This window comes from Rhincodon typus, chromosome 22 (genome assembly GCF_021869965.1).
Source record: "Rhincodon typus isolate 14 chromosome 22, sRhiTyp1.1, whole genome shotgun sequence".
Lineage (NCBI taxonomy): Eukaryota > Metazoa > Chordata > Chondrichthyes > Orectolobiformes > Rhincodontidae > Rhincodon > Rhincodon typus.
The window spans coordinates 9,837,654-9,861,968 of NC_063353.1; the positions used below are offsets into that span (position 1 = coordinate 9,837,654).

General features: G+C 39.5%; 1 protein-coding gene across 1 annotated transcript in view; it reads left to right on the forward strand.

The window, feature by feature from the left end:
• The first annotated feature begins 2,324 nt into the window (after positions 1–2,324).
• LOC109916245 (serine/threonine-protein kinase 33-like) overlaps positions 2,325–24,315 on the forward strand; it is an 85,984-nt gene continuing 63,993 nt past the window's right edge. The window contains exons 1-2 of the mRNA XM_048610492.1: positions 2,325–2,434; positions 5,223–5,342. Coding sequence (XP_048466449.1) covers positions 5,262–5,342 — 81 coding nt within the window. The 5' untranslated portion in view covers positions 2,325–2,434; positions 5,223–5,261. The remainder of the gene's footprint in view (positions 2,435–5,222; positions 5,343–24,315) is intronic.

The window sequence follows — 24,315 nt, forward strand, 5'->3', positions numbered from 1 at the left end:
TGAGCATCTTTAATACAGAGGTCAATAGTTTTCTGGATATTAAGGACATCAAAGCATACTAGGGTAGGAAAGGAGAAGTTGAGGTAGAATCCAGAGGCAAAAACCAACAAAAAGCCATAATACTAGGAAATGAATGTACTGGCCCTCCAACTTTGATATGTACAACATGAGCCAGAGCAGTGCGTGTCATTCGTAAGTTTTACTGGCTTCTCCTTCTGGGAAGATGAACCATGATCGTATTGAATGGGTACACAGGCTCAAGACCTACTCCTGCTCCTGTATCTTATGCTCACGTCAGTAGTTCTTGGACCAGCTAATGTTCCGCTGTACTAAATTGACAGAAGTGAGTTGAAAGTTCTTTTACACAACAGGGCTTCATTCTGCCCTGTTGTGAGCTGTTTTCTCCTGGAATGAGAGAAAGGGAGGGAGTGAGTTGGGGGACGGGTTCGGGTGAGAGCGGGTGAGGGGAGGTTTTACAGGCAATAGTGTGACTGGCAGAGCAAGTGCCTTGGTGGGAGCTGTGTGCAGGAGCAGAGATAGGCTGCATGTGTGGTAGTGGAGAGTGGAGGTCATTAACCCTCTTTCTGCATTCCTGACTTTTCCTTTGCTCTGTGGAGTTGGTACTGAATTAGGAGGTAACAACGGAACAGACTAACAGGGTTTATTGCAGTGGCCATCTCAGTCAATCCTTTGGGAAGAGGACTCCTTTCCTTTGTACCACTCCATCCACCAGGATCACCAGGTACCCTGAAGGAGAATTGGTGCTCCATCTTCCTGTTTTCCAATATGTTCCGACTCGGTCTGTGAACAAGCAGGTCATCTTCAGAAAGCCAGTTCTCATCCGGGGGCACAAGGCTTTTAAAGATGGCGCAGACACAAGGGATGCTGATCTTACGGTGGAAACCTGCTGAGTGGTAAATTGTTCTGATAAGAGTGTGTGGTAAATTGGGGACAAATTTAATGAATACCACAGGGCAGGGTAGATAAATAAAGTGACAAAGTAAATTTTGGTCAGATACAGAGAGAAAGGTTTTGTGGTGAAAAGCCTTCCAAAAAAACACTTAGAGCAGCAAAAAAATTTGCAAGATTCAGTCTCGTTTTCTGTTTTTTTAAGTGTATCAGCAAATTCTTATTATATTTGCAAATTGAGAATCCTTGATAAAACTTTAGATCAGACTATCACATTTTGAAAGCAAACTATCTCATCCCACCATCAAAAGAAATAGACCGACACAAGGAGCAATTTATTAAGTTTGTGGCAGTGATTGATATAACCAATAAAGCAACAATTATTGTCCCCATTGCGTAGAGTTCAACAATCTGCTCTCATGTTTTTAAAAGAAAATCACTTTTATGGAATGACGCTGTCTTTAAAAATTAAAATCCACATTCAGTTTATATCACAGTCATCCCTGTCAGAACATAATGATTGCATCCTTTTTCAAGCTTAATTTAATAATCCATCGTGTAAAGTAGAGCAATTGTGGTCCAAAATATATTTTAAGCTATTCTTTGGCATTGATCACCAGTAAAGCCATGACCACACTAGCTTGTGATTTAAAGGCGCATTGTTCTCAAGAATTTACAGCTGATGAACTGTGGCACCAAGTAAACCTGTGATCATTTTCCCATTTGCAATACTTCAACCAGTTTAGAGATGCAGATCTTTTGCAATGTGTTAGCATATCATAAACAGCTGTCACTACAAAACTCACATGGAAAGGGAAATCCTAAACTGTCCTTAATTCAGTTCAGATCAGAGATTTGAAATAGTTTTAAGAAAAAGCACTATTCTCGAGTGAGAATACTGAGTATCCATGACCACCACCATTTGTCAATGAGACATATCTGAGAGCACCTTTAGATCACTAACAAAAAATGATGAATTAAATGTGAATAATCCCCCCAGGTGATCAATGGCACTTATGAATAAGTTAAACTCATAAGCTGAACATGCCAAGCATCTATAAAGAAAGTAGAAATGAGTTGTTTACTGAAAATAACTATTGTTTTATTTCCTTCAAGAATTCTGGCAAGGTTCTCGATGAGAGCTGATGATTGGTGGGTGGATCAAGTTTTTTTTGGTGGTTTCATTGCATAAACTCTAACAAAGACCTGTGGAAGCATTACATGATCTACATCAGACGTTACTATGCAACTTGAAACAGGTTGTGGGACGAGGAAGGATTAGGTTTCCATAAAAAGTAAGCTGTTGAGTAGATTGAATAGAAAATTCCACAGAAATATGAACCAAAATGAAGAACTCAGGAGGTGATTAGAGGCAGCTTCTTAGTTGGGCGACAAAATTATTTTGTAGAATAATTCTTTTGCTCTGTGCCAGTTCAGAATGATGTACTAATGGGAACTCATTATCAAAAAGGAATGAAGATGTAAAAACTATTTTTTTTGCACTGGTCTCAAAAATGTCAAGAGTGTAAGTATTTTCGTATCATCAAACTTAAGTAATGTTTCTGTATCATCTTATCTGTTATTTGCTTTCATGTGATAACAAACAATTCAGTTGCTGAGTCAGAATTATCTGTATGCTTTCACACCTCGATTGTAAGAAGTTTTGAGTGTCTTTCTACAGGCTGTTCACACAGCAAACAGGTAAGATCTATCTGCGAACTGTACAGACACAATGTAAGGTATGGAAATATTACAAACCCAAACTTATGGTTGGGCTATAAAGTTAAATCGACCTGGGACATTATTGATTAAAGATAATATTATGAAGTATATAACAAATATGTTATTACAATGTAACAATTCATTCAAACTTCTTAGTTGCGTGCTAGTGTTTCAGAAGAAAAGCTGTCTAGGAGTTATTTATAAATTTTGTATGTGATTTGGAGCTTAGAGTTTGACCTATGAAAATAAATGCTGGCATTCGGAATAACGATCACTTTGTATTTCTTGAACATAGTAAAGTTTTATGAAACATTTTCCCTTTATCCATTGTACGACACATTCTGCATTATGATAGTGCCTTGGTTTCAACTTCCCTCATTTCAGAATGGGATTTAATGCAAGATTGACTGCATATTGTAAATCTGAAATTGATAGATTTTTATTATTGGAAGTTATTATTGAAGATTGGCCAAGGGCGGCTTAGTGGTTTGGGCTCACTGATCAGATATGGTCTCACTGAATGGTTCAACTGGAGCAAGGGGCAAGCTTTTCAGCTAGCCACAGGGTCAGAATTGGAGACACAATGCTGTCCCACTTGTCATTGTGTTTGTTCAGTTGCATGTTCCTGATCCAAGCCATTTTTGAAAAAGTTTCATTGAGTTTGGAATGATTACCTGTCCACCAGTGGTCCAGAGCCTATTGAGGACGATTAAGATTTCTTTATTGCACTCACTGCGATTTCCAATCAGCTTGTGAACTTTACACTTTAGACCAAGAAACAGCCAGTACATTAAAGCAAGAGGGGAGTGTATAAGTGATCACCGCAATCTGGACCTCACATCCCTATCATAGCCACTGAGCTCCTGGGTCTCTTGCACGACGTTGTGCACATCACTTCTGTTTTGGCCATCTGACCACCATTATATGACTATACGTTACTGACCCTTGAAGGAGCTGCCTGTTCTCTGCAGCAACACAGCAACAGGCTCCATTGTGGCTACCATCTGCCTTTGCTACAGATGCCATACAGGCAGCTCCCATCTTCTGAAGATGCTGGACATTGATGATTGGTTTTAGAGCATACCTTTTTGAATAGTTATATTTCAAAATCGTGACACATGCACGCAGCAGTTGAGATGCAGAGATGGGATTGTTAAGTTCCCAAGACAACTTTGCAAATACAACCTCTTGTTTGAGTCTAAACAGTGATTGTGGAAGGGGAAAGAAAGAGGATCCACAGGGAGTAGAGGGGACTCAAGCTCATCTGGCACCTGCCTGCATCTATCTGGCAAATTTAGCGACTCAGAATGAAAAAATGGACACCCAACTATTTGTGCACCTCAGATCACCCAGAGATAGACTCAGAACTAGATTTTATTGACACGTGTACTCACACACAGGAATACAGGAGTACAATGAAAAATGTACAAAGTTGCCATTCCCTGGCACCACTTAAAATACAAAACACAAAATCAGAATTTAAAAAACAAACAAGAGAAGAAATTTTGCTCTGGACCACAGAGCAAAAAGAAGAAGAAAAAACGTCCAGATCTTGAAGTCCTTATCCAAAAGAAAAGGAAATTGTCCACATTTTAAAGTTTCATCTCTCTGGGCCTAGCCCTGGCCTGGATTTTCAGTCAACATCCACAAGGGGCATGGTTCCCCGATCGCTGGGAGAAGCGACACTGTTGCTGCACTTGCTCAGGAAGCCGGGCCCGCTCCCGCCCTGCTAACGATGCCAAAAAGGCTTTTAAAAAGGAAAAAAAAACAAAAAGAGCAAAAGATAAGGCCGAATAGTCTGTTTCCACGTTGTATGACTATATGTCTCTATAAAAAGCATAAGTAAAAACAAAAATAAAGAAACAAAGAAAGCAGATGGAAACGAACAAACCAGGAGCCCAAACGCAGTGCTGCTGCTCTGCCACCATCTTGAAAAGAGTCTGATAGCAGGATCTCAATGTCGCCCCAGCTAGAATGTGTCAAACCTAGGACCTTCCTCATCTGCATGGCTGAGAAACACAATATACGGTCCCTATCCAATGAGCTCATATCATTATTCAAACTTTAAATCAAATAGGATAGAAACCTACTTATTCCATACTAAGAGATTATGACACTTATAAGAGCTTACATAACACATATGAGGAATAATGTAACTATTTAGTTTTATTAACTGACATAAGTAAACTTTTCCTGCTCATTTCACGTGATCGAATCAACTGGTGGGTGCCCAGCTTTTGTTTCTGGATTTGTACGTAAACCTCTTGATGGGGACAGGACATGTTCGCATTAACTCCATGGTTCCTGCTCTTCATAACAGATCCTAGTGTTTTCATTTAGGACATATTCACAAAGAGATAACATTTGAAATGGCAATCCTTTGCATATCTACATAACCCAAGTAAACAAACACAACAACACGTGTTTTAGACAAAACACCAATGGGTTTGAGCTACCTGGAATCTAAGGGCTGGTTCCCAATATTCATACTTTTCCATGTGGTCTCAAATGTCTTAAATTGGACTAAATACAGCTAATGCCTAATGAATCCTGATTAATGTATCTGTACCTTCTCCTTTTCTCATTAAAAGGTGATTGTTGAACGGATAATAGATAGTGGAGGTACAAAAATGGCTTTTCAGCGATCTTCTAACAACAGTACACAGACCATTGTACCTCATAAAAGGATAGAGGATGAGTCTGTTATCAAGGTAAGGTTTCCCCATCTACCTTCAGAAATATCTCAGGGCACATAAACACTGCCATCTGTACAATGTCTGTAAATTCCATCAAGAATAATAATGTAATTTAATCATGTAAGCGCAACAGGCTTATTTATCAAATAAATATAAATTATAATTGGCCGAAGCTGATGGAGAGATTAGGTTGAACACACAAAGCACATTACAGCTGTTTGATCTTTAATGTGCCTTCATGTTCTCTGTAAGTCAGTAGTGGTGGATTGAAGATGAAAAGTTATCCAAAACAAAATAAAAACTCAAAGACATTTGCCATTAAGCTTTAGCTTTCAAAATGTTAAACTCAGAGATGAAGGGTGTTTTGGAATAAATTAGGAGAAACTATTTCCACTGGTGAGAGGATTGATATCTATAGGAGACAAATCATTGGTAACTAATGCAAAAGCAGCTGAGGAGAATTTTTTTTAGAATAGCCAGCTGTTAGGATCTGGAATGTGCTACCTCAGGAGATGGTAGAAGCAATTTGTTAGATATTTTATACACTTCAGATGGTAAATATGGGGAAGGGAAAGGAGAATGAGACCAATTGTAGTGTGGGGGTCTCTTGGACATAGCATCTCTATCTCTGGACCAGAAAGCTGTGTGTTCAATATCCGCATCAGCACCTGATGGCTACAGATAGTGTATCATAATGTGAACAAGCAGGTTGATTATCAATTTGCAAGTCCTTCTGGTATATCTATGGCAGGCTTTGAGAGTGAGAGGGTTTCCTGGTCAGCCAGAACCAACTGGACAACAATCTCCTCATCTTAAAAGATTCCACTTGTCAGTTCTTGCAAAGAACAAGAATTATTCTTGTTCTGAGGGCCTGCCACATTTCTGTGACTAGTTTCATCCCAGGCTGCTGCAACGGAAAGGAATGGAGTATGTAACCAGGGAATGGAGCTTGTGAGGGAACCAATTCAAAGTCTTCAGACATCCAAATGTCTACGTGGAAGAAATTTCTGCTTATCCAGTACTAGATGTCAGATAAACAATTTGATAAATTAGCAAAGGGGGAGGAGTTGAGAGCAATAATGGAGAAGTGATCATAAACTCACATGTGAAAACCACTTGCAGATAATGTCATCGAAAGGTGTTGTGTAAATGAGAAATAGGAGTGGACCAAGGATATTCCTTGAGGGGACACAATGGGTATCAATGTAGGAGCAGGAAGAGAACCAATTCCAAGTAATTCTCTGACTGTGGTTAGATAGATAAGAATGACACTATGACCTACCTTTTGTATGCAAAGCCCTCTAAACTTTATCTATAAATTTAACATCACGCTGTCTTGCTCCTGATTCCCCCTTTCTCAGATCTACGAGAATACAAGATAATTTATGCAACTGGTTGTCATAATGTAAGTCTTTACACCCTGATACCATTTAGTGAATCTATTCCACTCTGAGCTTGACCAGGGATTTAGGCTATATTAAGGCCTAATTACAGGGGCCCAAGGCTGTGGGAAGTTGAGGGGAGGAGCACTGCTGCCCTTGGGTCAGGGACAAATGAAATGAGCAGCACCAGGGCTCATGATTTCTGCCCCAGTCACTGAGATCTTTGCTGGCAAGACAAGAAGGTGACCAAAACAGAATGTAATATTCTAGATAGGATCTGAATGAGTTTCTGTTTAATGGAAGCATAACTTCCCCTGCTTTAATTCCAATCTGTCCAGATAAATCCCAATATTCCACCAACCTTTTCAATTTTATTTACTTGCTGATGGAACAGATTTTAATATGTTGTGCACCGGACACAAAAATCCTTTCCCATCTTCTCAGTCCCTGGTCTCTCGCCATGGAATATTCCAACTTATCCGAATTGGATCTTCATCCAAAAAAAAACTTGGATCACACATTTCCCTGTGTTTACTACAGTTTTACCCAATCACTTGATCTCTGTAGGTGCAAAGAAGGAGTTGGTTAGAGGCCATATCAGAGATTGTCAGTTTCATGATCATTGTAAGGTGTTGCCTTGCAAGGCTCCCCACCCTGCCCAAAGCCACATCGAAATAAATCATGGCTTTTAGAATCAGATCTAAGAGTTTTAGCCATAACATGGAACTACAGTCCTGACCTGAAGATGGAACGTGAGAGGAAAAAAATACACACAGCACCTTTAATAATACCTTATTCTGATTGCCAGCTTCTGCCTAAATTGCTCAAATTTGGATACATTTCCTAAAGAATATGATGAGAATTAATTGAGAATATGCATTTGATGTATAATTTTTAACAAATTGGATCTATATAAAAACTGAAAAACTGTCTGAAATGATGGATAAGAACCAATTAACTCTGCTGTTCATCCTTAAATTCCTGGTACTACTGACTTGAAGATTTAATTATATAAGAGACTGTGGGATTAGGAACGAGCTGTTATACACGTGATTGAATGCAATAGCCTCCCTAGGATATTACAGCCCTCTCATCACTGACTCGAGACAGGCACTTACTAAATTTAACCTATTGAAAATTTGTGTGGTATTGCAGCATTAAGCTGATGTATTTGATAAGACATTGAAGTCCTGAAGTTATTCCAGATGTTCCAGTGATCTCTGTACCCGAAATCTAATCTGCATTCTCATCGAAAGGGATTTAGCCTGTAATGACAACAGGAACTTGCTGTTATTTAGCCCTGTTTAGGATATTAGATCATCCCAAATAAACTCAAGATGCACTTTTCTGTGTATTTCACTGCTGCAAGATCATAAATGTGATGACCAATATGCTGATGCTGGTGTTCAGAAGGCTAAGGCCTGAAATATCTTATTTCTGCTCAGGTTTCAAAATATCAGATCAAGTAGGGGATCACTTCCAAAGATTAAATTAAAATATTTGCATTTAACCCATATTTCATGTTGTTAGATTAAATTCTTGTGTCACAATTTGAATACACCCTCCAGCACCCTTTTATTACTTTCAGGTGTAAGATATAAATTGATATTGATCATGATACATACACATCAGTCTGCCTGCAATAACCTGCATTTATGTAGCACCTTTAATGGAGAAAATATCCCCAGGTGCTTCACAAGAACATTATTGCACAGAATTTAACTATGAGCCACACTAGGGGAGATGACCGAAAGCTTAGTCAAAGAGGTAGGTTTTAAGGAGCATCTTAAAATTGTAGAGAGAGTTAGAAGTTTTAGGGAGGCATTTCCAGTATTGAAAGGCTTTTGGATCTGAAGGTATGGCACCAATAGTGGTGTACTGAAAATTGAAGATACCCAATGAATGAGAATCTGAGAAAATTCTAAGGCTGGAGGAGGGGATACAGACAGGGAGAGGTGATGAAACTTTGTGTGACAATGTTCCTGTGGTATATAAATGCAAATTTTTGTTGGAGGACTGGAGCTTTAGTGGCAATATGATATTTCGGGTTTATCTGAACAAAAAAATCAAGAGATCAGGTGAAAGACAGATGTGTGGAAGCGAGAAAAACACAAAGGAAAGAGAGAGAAAAATGAAAGAAAGAAAGAGCAGAGAAGAGAGAGTGAGAGAGAGATCAGGGCAAAAAGAAAAGATTGGGGGTGGGGGAATTATTGTACGAGTGTGTCAGCTCACTACTCTGTGTGAACTGCTGTTCATAACGTGGTTTGCTACCACCATCCTCTTTAAGTGTAGGAAACTCCATGGTCCGTCTGCTCTAGGGTGGGAGAGGAAAACCACTTTCTGACCTAACTAGATGAGTGTGTTGTAGTTACCAAATATAGCTTATCACACTTAGTAACGAGTTACGGGTTACAGTGATATGATTAGAAATCATTACAGAGACTTTGAGGAGGAGCTGATGTTAGGTTTCGATTTGATTTAAATTTGATTTATTATTGTTACGTGTACCTCGGTATAGAGAAAAGTTTTGTTTTACGTGCAGTACAGGCAGATCATACCATACAAAGTGCATTGGGGTAGCAGAACAGAGCGAGGAATACCATGGCTTCAGAGAAGGTATACAAGGAGCAAGATGAACATTAAATTTAAAATTTGTGAGGTCCACTCAGAAGTCTAAAACTAGCAGGGAAGAAGCTGTTCTTGAATCTGTTGGTACCTGCATTTAAGCTTTTGTATCTTCTACCTGACGGAAGAAGTTGGATGAGATTAAAACTGGGATGGGAAGGATCTTTGCCTTCCCAATGCCAAAAGAAATACAGATGGAGTCAATGGATGGCTAGTTGGCTTGTGTGATGGGCTGGGCTGTGCTCACAACTCTCTGTAGTTTCTTATGGTCCAGAGCAAAGTAGTTGCCATACCAAGCTGTGATGCATCTGCATAGAATGCTTTCTATGGTGCATCTATAAAAATTAGTAAGACTCTTTATGGACATTTCTAATTTCCTTAGCCTCCTAAGGAAGTAGAGGCTTTGTTGTGCTTTCTTGCACAATGTGGATGGACCAGGACAGATTGCTGGTAATCTCTCTTGAAATACTAGGTTGTTCTGCCCACATCCATATGCTGTCATCATAGTGGATGGTGGCACTCCTCAGTATTAATCCTTTGAGACCCATATACCCCAAGACTTATCGGAGCAGGAGGGAAAGGCAGAAGAGAAAGAATTGTGAAAGAGGTGGCAGTAAGTATTGGGAATATTGCAGCACCTGTGGACATGCAAACTTATGAAAAATAAAAGCTAAAAATAGAATGTGATCTGTGGATAGAGATGGAATACATCTGTATACCATGGGGGCGAATTATTCCTGGTTGGTGGTTCTGTTTCACTAAAAGATTACACTTAGTCTCAACTCTTCATGTACGGTTTGTGGAAGATTTGCTAGTTTTATATCTTATCTGTGGGAATGGCCAGACCTACAATCCCACAGCAATAAACAGATTTACCTTGACTCATTATAGAATGGTTGTAACACAGAAGGAGGCCAATTGTCTTGTCCTCTCTGTTGGTTCTTTACAAGTGCAGCTCTGTCAGTTTCATTCCCTGCCTTTTCTCCATGGCCTTTCAATATTTTTCAGTTCAGAAAATTATCCAATTGCCTTTTCAGAGGCAGGGTGAATCTGTTCAGGTAGTATATTTCAGATTTAAATAGCTCACCGTGTAAAAATGACCTTTTTCTCATTTCACCTCTGCTTCTTTCTCCTCTGATTCTCAACACCTCCATGAATGGTAATAGTTGGTCCGTCTCTACTCTATCCAGACACCTCATGATTTTGAACACCTCTGTCAAATCTTCTTTAGCTTCTCAAAAGAGAGCAAACAATTTAGCTTCTCCAATCCAACCCTGTAATTGAGGATAATTCCTAGAAATATTGTCATAAATCTTTCTGTCCTCTCGCTAATGCCTTCACACCTTTTCTAAAGGAAGGACACAATATTCCAGTTGAGACTGAACCACTGTTGATAATCATTTAGAGTTTACCAAAACTTGCTTGCTTTTATTCTGCATTTATAAAGGCCACAATCCCATATGCTTTATCAACTGCTTTCTGAACTTACTCTATCACCTTCAATGGTTTATGCACATATATCCCCAGGTCCCATTGCTCCTCCACCCCCATTTAGAATTGTACCATGTATATTGTATTACCTTTCTGTGGTGTTGAACTTTTAACTGTGTTTCTTTGTTTTTCTACTTTCAGTAAGAAGGACTGTATTGTTTAACTTTTTAACCTTGTTTCTTTATTTTACTGCTTTGTAACTAAGATTCTGTACCTAGATACTTTTGTACTTAAGATGGCACCATAAATGCTGACTTTTTGCTGTTCTCATGTGAGTGCATGTGACAATAAACCTAATTCTACCTCTAATTCTTTCTTCATTCTTCCTACCAAAATACATCATTTCACATTATCTTGGAATTAATTTTCAACCAAGTCTAGATCATTAATACGGTTATGACTAGGTGAGGCGGGTGTTTTGATCCTAGCTAATGTTAGTACTAAAAAGTCAAATCCTAGACTGAATTCTGGCTGGATAGATCATATTTTGTTTTGTTGCTTTTATTGATTTCACAGAAACACAAACGCACAATTCTGCATATTTGGTTTTATCAGTAAAACACAGTTTATTATGCAAAAGAAATTTAAATAAAATAAAACAGCCACTGCTGACAACTCGGAGAAGGCCCCTCACTTTGTACCTGTACGAAACAACATGGAAAGACTGAAGTACTGTGAGCCTTTAAGGTCTCGCAAAAAGGCAAGACAACAAAGCAGGGATGATGTGAGCACTAAAATATGCACAAAGTGAGTGAGCACTTTGGGAGCAAACAAGCAAACTCTGAGATGCAGCCTGGTCCAATTCATGAGATGGATGCCTGCCCCTGTGTACAGTATTCTGGCAGCAATATTCCCATGAAAGGTGCCATGCGCTTCAAATTACAGCAGAACAGTATTGAATGTGGCTTGGAGATGTATCATGATGATGCAGTGAGACTGGTAATTGTCAAATGCCAATGATTGCAGATATGGAGTGTGTGTGGCCACTATCCATGGTCTGTGCCCTGAGTTATTAGTGAGTGGTGTCCAAGGTGGAAGTTAGGAGGAGCAAGTAGTCTGCTTGAGATACTAGTCAGATTTTCATGTTGGGAATTCTTAGCATCTGGTATCTATACAGCCAGTGGGGAAATGGGAGATTGCACATTAACGAGGTGAGATTAGACAATACTGAGCATGATAATGAGTGATACTGCATGTTAATAGGCCTCTCATCATTCAATGATGAGAATCTTATCTTGTTGTTCAACACTTGGATGGAAAATGGGACTTTTTGCTCCAACATCAAAAAGTTCCTCACTCGTCATCTCACATAACTTTTCCACCTTTCTCTTGATTGCCCATGTCATTCAGGAAATGGACCATTCTGCCCAGTAAGTGTCACAGTTTTTGCTTATAAATGCGTATTTCCTTCTCTCCTGCTAAGTAGCAGGTGTTGAAATATAGTTTGATGTGCATTTCAAAGTCTAGCTCCATTGTCTTTCTCAGTTGGCTCATCGGTGGGAGAGCCTTTTGTCTACTAAATTGTCATAGAATTCAATTAAACATAAGATGCAAATTTCCTGAAACTGACTCAGTTGCTTGGTTTTGATGTCTTTATATAAAACCAATAATTTCAATGTTGATGATTTAGCTTTTTGCAAATATGTCCCACATAGCTTGCCCCAGTCTATTACCAGGTAACCATTGTGGCCTGTATAGGTCCATACTTCTTCCTTTTCAAAATAATTTTAATCTGTGAAAGGTCTAGTTATAACATGCAGTTGATGGAAGTTAAAATTTAATTGTCCATACATAGTAAAACTGTAACAATTTTAGATCAAGAAAGACAGCAATTCTTACAGTGACCCAAGAGGAACTCAACTACAAGCATCCTCCTGTTTTCTTTGTTTTTTGTCACCCAACTAACTCCATATCCAAGCTGCCACAGTCCATTTTATTCCATAGGCCTTAACTTTGCCTACAAACCTCTTGGTTCTTCTTTATCAAATTACTCTTGGAAATCCAAACACATCAAACAATGCACATAATCCTCACAACCCTCTCTGTTACCTTAAAAAAACTCAATCAGGATGGTTAACACAATTTGCCTATAACAACCCCATGTCGCCTTTTATAGAGTCATTGAGCCATACAGCACAGAAACAGACCCTTCGTTCTAACCAATCCATGCCGAACATAATTCCAAACTAAACTAGTCCCACCTGCCTGTTCCTAGCCCATATCCCTCCAAACCCCTCCTATTCAGCTATTTATTTAAGCACCTTTTAGATGTTGTAACTGTACCTATATCTATCACTTCCTCTGGAAGTTCATTCCACATGTGAACCATCCTCTATGTAAAAAATTTTGCCCTCAAGTCTTTTTTAAATCTTTCTCCTCCTACCTTAAAATTGTGCCCCCTGGTCTTGAAATTCCTCATCCTCAGGAAAAGATAGCTAGCATTAACCCTATCTATACCCCTCATAATTTTATAAACCTCTAAATGGTCACCTTTCAAAATCCTATGTTCCAGTGAAAACATCCCAGCCTATCCAGCTTTCTTTATAACTCAAACCTTCCATACTCAGCAACATCCTGGTAAATCTCTTCCGAACACTTTCTAGCTCAATAATATCCTTCCTAAAACTGGGTGACCAGAACTGGACACAATACTCCAGCAGAAGTCTCAACAACGTCTTATACAATCTCAACGTAACGTCTCAACTCCTATACTCAAAGGACCGAGCAATGAAGGCAAGCGTGCCAAACTCCTTTTTTTTACCACCCTGTCTATATGTGATGCAAACTTCAAAAAATTATGTACCTGAGCCCCTGCGTCCCTCTATTGATCGATAGACCAGTTTATAACATGTGATTGAGGGCTCTTGTGGTGAACTGGTAGTTCCATATCCCTGAACCAGGAGGCCCAAGTTCAAGTCCCACCTACTCCAGAGGTGTATAATAAATGTATGAACAAATTGATTAGAACAGATATTATTTGATTGCACCATTACCCTCCTCAGTAAAAGTGTTTCCTCAAAATACTTGATCCACTAATTTCACTTGCAATAAAGATACATTTTAAGTAAAACAGAACACAGTATAAAATAATAGATTTGTTTTAATATGTAGTGACTATGAGTACCAATGCAGAAAATCAGTTTAAATACCAATACTTTGTGATAAAAGTATCTTCAATTTCTCAACATATTTTGATGTTAAATTTATGTTGTGTATATTGGACAGTGAATCTGAAGAGTTTATCACATTTGACTCTCACCCCAGTGGGATTATTGGCAAGAATTTGATTCTAATGAGTGCTCTGTTATGTTCAGGTGGATCTCTTTGAGAAATAATAAGTAAGGTCTCCTAATATGAGATGGCTGAATGCTAATTAGAGTTATACCTTTAGGTGGTTTCACTGATACCTATCTGGTAGAAGGTAAATTACAGTTTATCTTTATGGCCACTGTCTATTGGGACTGATTAGCTATCCATGCCTTCAGTGAGTGAATCTTCCTCTACCTAATCATTGTCTCTTTAGGCTCTGTTTGCATTGAAGTGTACTTGAATTATGTGAGACACGTTTAGCACTTTAAGCCCCAAATGTGCACTATAATGCTGCTGCTTCCAACACACCTTGACTTTAGCAGCTTCAGTCTTGTTTTTCCTTTGCACTGAGGACATATAACTGAAGGCACCTTACTAATTCATATTCTTTTTAACTTAAGAGCTAACGATCCCATCAGAAGAACATATGCCTGCAGTATAATAGACTGATGCACTATGCATGAAGGTACAAAGATTCATCACCTTTTCATCCCCTAGTGTTTCAGAGAAACAAAGTATGAACAGAAGAATATGTGTAGGCCATTCAACCCCTTGAGAGTGTTCTGTCACTCAATTAGATCAGGGCTGATCTGCATCTTTGGGAAGACATGATTGACATGTCATTCTTCCCAAGCTTTTCAGACTTGCAGTATGCTTTAGATTTTAATTATCCATAGCTGAAGGTTTCAAGTTAATTTCTGGAGGAAAAATTGTTCTTGGCATCATCTGGCTAAATAATTCTGTCACATACAATCTGTATTAAGCAGTAGTCTCATGGCGTTGCTCAATGGTGAGTTGGAGGACAAACTGTATTCTGATAGCTGAGGTTTCATCATCATATCAGGCTAAGTCAGTTATTGTAGAAAATGTGGCCAACAGTTATGGGACGTTTGCTTTACACAAGACGTTTAACATGTACAAAATGTAAGTGTATGAGTCTGCATTTGTGAGAGGTTGGAGGAAACAATGCTACAGTGAGTCAGAAATGGATGCTGATCAGGATACCAACGCATATACAAAAACAGAAATTGCTGGGGAAACTCAGCAGATCTGACAGCACCCGTTGAGAAGAAAACATGTTAATGTTTCGGGTTCAGTGACCCTTCTTTGGAACAGAAGTTCTGAAGAAAGGGCACTAGACACAAAACCTGAACTCTGCTTTCTCTCCACAGATGCTGCCAGACCTGCTGAGTTTCTCCAGCAATTTCAGATTTCCATATCCAAAGTTTGTTGATTTATACTAATGCCTGTACTCTAGATGCTATTCACTGTGCAGAAAGAAAGACAGAGGGAGAAAAACGTAGGGGTACAGACCCAAATTTTTTGAGGCATTCCAACTACTTCAGGAGCCAAAACGAGATTGTGAGTTATTTTACCAACAATAAATCTTTTCCATGGAGCATACACTATCATCAGGAAGGCAAACCAGGTTACAAGACTAGTAGCACTAAATGTTCTCAAGGTGAAGCCATCAGCTGTGTGAATCTGAAAACTCTTGACTGAATTATTACTTGATAATCATATTACTTTCTTACGGTTAGGGGAATAAATTTGTGTTGGAGATGTAACTCTGTTACTGCTGAATTCTAGATCACTGGTAAGAGAAGGGTTAAGTGGTTCTTAATTATTTTTGCACGTTGACAGGCCATTTGTAAAACAATGATACTTCAAGTTCATTTTGGGTTAGTTTAAGAAAGTTGGAAATATTGTAAACTGTGAAGAAGAGAGTGCCGAACTTCAAAAGGGCATGGACAAATTGGTGGAGTGGACAGCTGGGTAGCTGATGAAGTTCAATGCCATGATGTGTGAAGTGGTAATTTTGGTAGGACATGAAAATATAATATAAAATAATGAGCACAATTCTAAAGTGGGTGCAGAGTAGAGTACTTGGGTGTATATCTACAGAAGATAATAAAATGGCAGGAGAGATTGGGAGAACTGTTAATAAAGCATACAGCATCCAATAATAAAAGGATACATTATAAGGGGCGTAGAGTAAAAGAGTAAGGAGTTTATGTTGAACTTGTTTAAGACACAGTTCAGCCTCAGCTGGAGTTTGCAGATCTGCACACCCCGCTTCAGGGAAAAAATGAAGGCATTGTACAAAGCATCAAAGAGGTTTATGATAAAGGTCCTGTGGATGAAAATTTGAGTTGTGAAGATAGATTGAAGAAGCTGGGATTGTTTCCCTTGGAGAAGGGAAGGCTGAGAGGACACTAATGGAAGTAATTCAAAGTCTTACGAGGTCCGGGCAGAGTAATTGGGGAGAAGATATTTCCACTTGTGAAAGGGTCAAGGGAGAGAGAGCACAGTTAAAAAATGATTAATACAAATAGCAAAAGTTATATGAGGAAAAAAGCTTTAACAGGCAATGAATGTTTAAACTCTGGATTGCACTACATTAGAAGGGGATAGATTGAATTGAGTCATTCAGAAGGGAATTAGATGGCCATTTGAAAACAAACAATGTGCAAGATTACAGGACGAAGACAAGTGGATAGCACAAAAAGGAGATGTTTATTTGAAGACCCAGTGCAGAAATAATAGACTGAATGGATTCTTTCTGTACTGCAATAATTCAGTGATTCTAAGTTTAATGTGGACTAAATTTGAAGAAGTCCAGTTCAATATTGTCTATTAAATGCTAGACACGTGTTTCCGTCTACATACAAATTCTAAAATAAATTTCAACATAAATGTACATAACAATAATACAAATTGAACTGCTTTGTAATATCTGTTACTTTATGAAAAGTTTTGCATATTGTCAGAGAAAGTAGGAGCAGAGTCAACTATTCCACCCTTCAGACCTGCTTTACCATTCAATACAATCATGGCATATCCTCTATCTCAAAGCCATCTTCTTGCTTTCTCTCCGTACCTTTTCGTGACCAAAGTCCAAAAATATACCAATACTCTAAGGTTTTGGAGTAGATCTGTAGCTCGGGTTGTGGGTGTTGAGGTTGGTTGGCTCGCCGAGCTGGTTTGTTGTTCTGCAGACGTTTCGTTACCGTGCTTGGTAACATCCTCAGTGCAGCCTCTGATGAAGCATCGGTGTGTTTTCCCGCCTGGTTTTTAAACAAGAGTTCGGTAACGAAACGTCTGCGGAACAACAAACCAGCTCGGCGAGCCAACCAACCTCAATGTACCAATACTTTCTGGTAATTTGTCAGCTTTTAATTCCGTTAATTTCCTCAGCACCACTTTCTTACTAATAATGATTTCTGTCAATTCTACCTCTCACTAGATTTTGGTCCCTAAAATTTATTCCCTCTTTTATGAAGATGGAGCAAAACTGTGTGTTTGAATGTGGTCATATTTCCAGTATTGTGTTAAGACTGGTTATATACATATTCTGAAACAAATTTCACACAGAGGACAATACAGTGAATCAAGGGATATGTGAGTAGGTTGAGAGAGTAGAGCTGAGGTAGATTGACTGTGGTTTTATTGAATGATGGAGCAGACTGAAGGCACTGTATAATCCAGACCTGTTCCTGTGCCTTATGGTCTCAAAAAGTGTGAATGTTGTCATAAAATCACAGAATCATAGAATCCCTATTATGCAGAAAGAGACCATTAGGCCATCAAGTCTGCACTGACTTTCTGAAGACCATCCCATCTTGACCCAGTCCACCACCGTATGCCAATAACCTTGCACGTACTATGCGTGCCCAACTAGCCTCACATCCCTGGACACTACAGGGAAATTTACCGTGTCCAGTAAACCTAACCTGCACGTCTTTGGACTTGTCAACATCTGCCACCTGAGTCTTGTGTAACTGCTGGGCACAACAAAGAAAGTCTGCTTGATTTTTAAGAAGCCTGGAGAGGAAGATTCACTTTAATTGGGTATTGCAGACTGATGCAACGCAAAGATCTTACTAGGACTAGTGAGTACACTCGTTGTTGGATCACACCATCATATTAATATCAGAGTGACCAAAAATTCACGGTTGTCTTGAGGTTCACATCAATCCTTACAATTAATTCAAAACTGCCATGAGAACTGGCTTTCCCTTTCCATCTGGTTCACAGGAACCTTAGTGGTTTCACTGTAGGGCAAATATACATTGTTATCTGAAATTTCCAGCCTCTAACATAAAAGGCTGTAAATTGAAAATGCTTGAGAACAGGCACATTAAAATTTCTGGAATTTTATACAATAGCACAATGACACTCCATTGTCTTCCACCAATTAGCTTCCAACAATGAAGATGTTAAAAATGTGAAAAATTGACATTTAGTTTTAATTACTCATGCTTAAACACAATAATGTCGAACGAATAAGAAAGAAGAACAAAAACAGAAGTTGCTGGAAAAAGCTCAGCAGGTCTGGCAGCATCTGTGAAGAAAAATCAGAGTTAACGTTTCAGGTCCAGTGACCCTTCCACAGAATGAAGAATCTGTTGTATTAAATCAGTTGGCTCTAAGAGTGTGAGAAAATAAATTAAAATCACTTTTCAATGGAAGATTATTTGAGGGATGCCTATGAAAGTTAAATGATTCAGAGAGCAAATAAAAACCTAAGTTATTTAAATATGAAGTGCCAAAAGGAAATATTCCATATAAAAATTAATTCAGAAGGTAACCAGAGTGTGTGTACTGGCACAGCATAAAATTAAATAACCAGAGGGTAATCTTATAAACTGTACGAAAGTGTAAATGGCATTGTGGACAGTTTGCGAACACAACCATCTAAGATTTACTAAATGACTTCACTGTCATGTTATTTTGTTATTGTATCCATATTTAACTCTCTTTTGCTTAACGTGTCTCTCAGTTTTGGTTAGCTATTATTCATTTTTTTTCCTTTTCTATTTGCTTTATTTCCTTTCCTTTTCCTGTATTATTTTATGTTTATCGGTGTGTGTTATCTTCCCTTCCCTTCCAATTTTTCATGAGCCCTTATCTCTAGGTTTACAGTTTTGACTTCAGTTACTGTACTGCTTTTTTAATCAATTCTCTCTGTGTCTTCATTCATTTTTAATGTATCTCTTTCTTTTCTGTGTCTGTATTTGGAATAGGCCAGAAACAAAGTGAAAGCGGCTAATGTGAGCAAGAGAGAACATGGGTGAAACTTAATGCCCTTCTGCCTAAGTGAGTTGGAGATAGGGGGCATTTAATTAGCACTTAATTAGGTGGGTGTGTGATGGAGATCGCACTGACTTTCTTTCTCTCCTCCGATTAAGTTCAGCAGGGAAAAGGTTCATGGGCAGTTTCCCCATCCTGATTCCAGTTGAAGTCTTTAAGCGCTCACTTTAATGGCCCACTTAAGGGCTGCATCCTGCTGTCACTTGTATTTTATAGGGAAAGGCAGGAGAGTCACCACATTGGAGATTGAGAAACAAATCCTTTCGGGATTGTTTCCAGGCTCTTGCGAGTGGGAGAGGTTCTCATTTAAAGAGTACCTGGTTAAAGGACCTAGCAATAGGGTGGAATGGTGGCTTAGTGGTTCACAGCGTCAGGGACCTGGGTTCGATCCTGGCGACTGTCTGTGTGGAGTTTGCATATTCTCTCCATGTCTGGGTGCTCCAGTTTCCTCCCATAGTCCAAAGATGTGCAGGTTAGGTGGATTAGTCATGGGAAACACAGAATTACGGGGATAGGGTGGGGGTTGTGTTGATCTTTGGAGGGTAGGTGCAGAATTGATGGGCTGAATGGCCTTTACCTGCACTGTAGGAATTCTATGATTATGTGAGAGCTACACACTTGCTGTTTCCTTCTTGCCCTCACTGTCCTTTCAGGGATTTCAATTCCCTGGTGGGCACATCATTTGCAGCAGCCATCACTCCTGCCCACCCTGCCTGCAACTCATAAGGCAGCAGCTTTTGGGGACAGGATTTCCACTCCCAATTATGATCCTTGATCCCATGGAGGACTTGCCAATGTCCAATTTTGTATTTAATGTGTTGGACTCTGCCAAAAGATAACGGGCTCTAGTGGGTGAGAGCCCTCTAGTCCAGAATTACACATTGCCACAAGAATTACACATAGTGGCAGCTCAGGGAAGAGAGGACAGTGCTGAACCAATGAAATAGCAAGGAGGATGCAAAAAATGAGCTGAACATTGAAAGAGTGACAGCAGAACAAGCCAGAATTGAAAGTGCATCTTCAGTGAAATGTGAAAGAATGAAATCCCAATACACTTCGTGCTATCTCCAACCATGACCTTGAATCACCACCTTAATGGTATTAGCAACAAACTAACACCTTGAACTTCCGTTTGCAAAATAAATAAATCATAATTCTCTGCCAATGCTGCTATCTTCTCTCTGGTGAATGTGGCCCTACCTGTCATTTACTGTTGAAAATTCAAAAAGCTTTCGAGTCCTGTATGTACAGTTCTGGTCTTCACATCATGAAAAGGGATTTACAGGCACTGGAGAAAGAGCGAAAAAAAAATTTACAAGGATTACACCAGAACTCAGAAGATGTAAGTATCAGGAAGGTGATTTTTTTGTAGAAAAGAACAGGCGGGCTGATAACTTAATAAAGGTCTTTGAAAGTTTAAAGGGGTTCAATAGGATAAAGATGGAGGAACCTATTTCTACTTGTGAAGGAGACCAAAACAAAGAACTACAAATAGTAGATAATCACTCAAAATCCAATAAAGGAGTCAGGAGAAGTGTCTTTGCTTTACAGACTGTTTAGAATAGTTGAGGCAAACAACATGGATGCCTCAAAGTAAAGGTTAGAAAATATATGAGTGAGAATGAAATTGAAGAATATGCAGATAGGGTTAGTTGCTATATAGTGGGAGGAGGATTTTTTTTAATAGAACCCCTACAGTGTGGAAGGAGGCCATTCAACATATTGAGTCCACATTGACCCTCTGAAGACCATCCCACCCAGACCTTCCCCTTACCCCATCCTTGCATTTCCCATGGCTAATCCACCTACCCTGCACATGCCTGGACACTATGGGCAATTTAGCATGGCCAATCCACCTAAACCTTGGACTGTGGGAAGAAATTGGAGCACCCAGAGGATACCCAGGCAGACACAGGGAGAATGTGCAGACTCCACACCAACAGTCGCCCGAGGGTGGATTCCAACCTGGGTCCCTGGTCCTGTGAGGCAGAGATGCTAACCACCGAGCCCACTGTGTCACCCCTTATGTCGAGCGTAAACAACAAAATTGCCCAGAGATAGTAGGAACTGCAGATGCTGGACAATCTGAGATAACAAGGTGTAGAGCTGGATGAACACAGCAGGCCAAGCAGCATCAGAGGAGCAGGAAGGCTGACGTCTCGGGCCTAGACCCTTCTTCAGAAAATGCCGTTTCTGAAGTGCCATTTTCTGAAGCAGGGTCTGGGACCGAAACATCAGCCTTCCTGCTCCTCTGATGCTGCTTGGCCAACAAAATTGCCCAGTTGAGCCAAATAGCCTTTATGCTATGTTAAAAGAAAATCAGTCAATGTGGGTTCTTTCCCCCTAGGTGCATTGTGCATCATATGTGTTCTCGTTTTGCAAGGAGCCAATTTCTTGAACTTCTTGCAGTCTGCCAGCCATTTACTTAACAAATATAGAGTGGGATCTAGTGAAGTCCTTCCACTATTTAGAAAGCCAGTGAGAACTCCCTCATTACTTCAATGTAGTAGACCTAATATGATATTGATGCCTTCAAGCCTTCCATAAGATCAAGCCCTCTCCTGGGGGCAGAAATTTCACTTTCAAGAGCTGCCCATAATCCAATGAGGCTCAGCCTCAGGATCATCACTGGATCCTTGAATAGGGATCACAGAGAGAATGTCGCTGGAACGAGGGGATGTGAGGCAAGAGCAGGGATTGACTATCAGTCCAACAGCACTGAGTGCCTGGCAATGTGGTACCCACTCCCAATGATGTAAGCTGACAGGATTTGCTGTGCAGCCTTTGTGAGGCAAAGAATAGGAAATCTGAGTGTGATCCAGTAAATTCCTGAGCCCCCAATACGTTGGAGTGGGGTCAGTGATATTTGATGTCAAGTAGCTCATTCACAGGGCTAATTGAGTTGCAGCTACAAACAGGCAGGATTCTCACATTTTGCCCTTAATCAGGGAATGTAGTTGATGCCATTGTCTGTCGTGTGGATACTCCTGCCAATTCACCTAACTCCCTGGCATCATGCCACTCTGCTGGGCTCCATTAAATTATGTTCATTCATTGAGCAATACCAATTTGGACTCTGATGCACTTGTTTCTAGTTCGCAATGCTCTGGATTCCAGCCCCATTCGATGCATGTGAACACATAATCTATGATGATATCTCAGAGCAGTGCTGAGGGCTGCATTGTCAGGTGTGCTGCTTTTCTAACAGGATTTTATACCAAGTTCCTTGTTCATACTCTGTGTTGATAAACAATTCTATTCTAGGGTGGGACATGGTGGCACAGTGGGTTCAAATTTCAGCACAGTGAAATGAAAGAAAACTAATCAAACTTGCTTGTAACCACTTTCAATTCTGATGAAACCCATCTGGTTCACTAGTGATTGAGTAAAGGAAATCCACTGGCCTCATCTGGTCTGACTCATGTGTCACTCCAGAACTACAGCAATGTGTTTGACTCTTAGCTGGCCTCTGTGCAATTAGAGATGGACATCCCATGAGCACATTTAAAAGAGGTTCTCCTGGTAAATCTGGCCAATGACTAAGTCTCATTAACACCAGAGCAATCCTCTCATTTGGACATTGCAGTGAACAAATTTGCTGCTGCAGCTGTCTATTTAAACAAAAATCGTAAGGTAACCCATTGGCTGTGAAATTATTTGGGTTATCCTGAGACAATGATCATGAGCGATCAATAAATCCATGTTCTTTCAAACCATTTCCCAAAAGTCAGTATCATGCCATTCCAAAGTGGACCTGACATTGACCCTAAAGCCACAATTAAAGTCTGAGCTCCAGTGAAAAGTATTGAAACTGGGGTCAACACTTTGATTTTTGTTTGTGTGTTACTATATTCTCCTCTTTCCCCTGGCTAAACAGGCTCATGTGGCTGAAAGGTCTGCTCCTGTTCCCAGGTTTCCTATCAACTGTTTTCTTTTGTGGTGTCATGAGCTGTACTGTGAATCCTAAATACAGTTGAGGTTTAATCTGTGACAGTACTATGGAGGTTTCAATGAACAGGGGCAACAAGACACAAGTGATGATGACATTGAAACAAAAGGGACTTATGATTTAAAAGTTCAAACATTAGTATTTGACGTGGTCTTAATTGTTTACTGGAATCTAACAAGATTGCTGTCAGCCATTCAGGTTAGAAATTTGTGTTAATGAGGTAGCTGTCCTTGATTTCAGTATCGATTTTTTACACCTGTGTGTTAGAAAGAACCAAAATAATCTTCATGATGGATAAAACATACCATGTGCAGAGTGAGAGAGAGAGATCACAAAGATGAGGTGAATTCTAATCATCTTTAACCTTCAATACTATTCTTTTCAGTACTTTAGTTTTTATTAGAGATCATTTGAAACGGTCAGAATTGTCTATACCAGAACATATTTTTCTTTCCAATACCTACAATCATACCCAGAGGAGCCAATTAAATGCTGATGCTGGCAGTTCCTGACTCCCTTATTAGACTTATTATTTTTTTATGGAAAAAGTCAACATATTCTGCTCTAAATTGGGCTTTGTAACAGTTGGAGAGAGAAATCTATCAGGCATCTCTTTTGTCAATATAGGTTAACAGTTTAAACTGACTCTTAGGTGATTTAATAATGCCATGCTACAAGTGAAAAGATGTGTCTAACCAGAATATGCATTGGAAACAGGAACATAGGAAAATAAATAGGCCATTCAGCCCCTCATTCTGCCATTCTGATTGATGATGGCTCATTTGTATCTCAACTCCACGAATCTGTTTAGCTCCATGTCCTTCAATATTCTTATTTATCTCTCATCTTGAAAGTGCCATTTAAGTCAGAAGGACAAATCTAGTTCAACCAATTACATCTGGACAATCTACCTTGAATCATCACCAAAGTGTCATCAACAGAGCTGTCAATCTGCACTTACTCAGTGATAACGTGTTTACATCATGTTCTGGTAGCATCGTACCAATTGACAAAAGAAGTCAATTCCAAAGGTGAGGCAAGAGTGATTGTCCTTGTCATTAAGGCAACATTTGATCTTTGTGGCACCAAAGAGCCAGGGGAAAGTCTCTCCAAAAGCTGCTGTCATGCCAAGGGCATA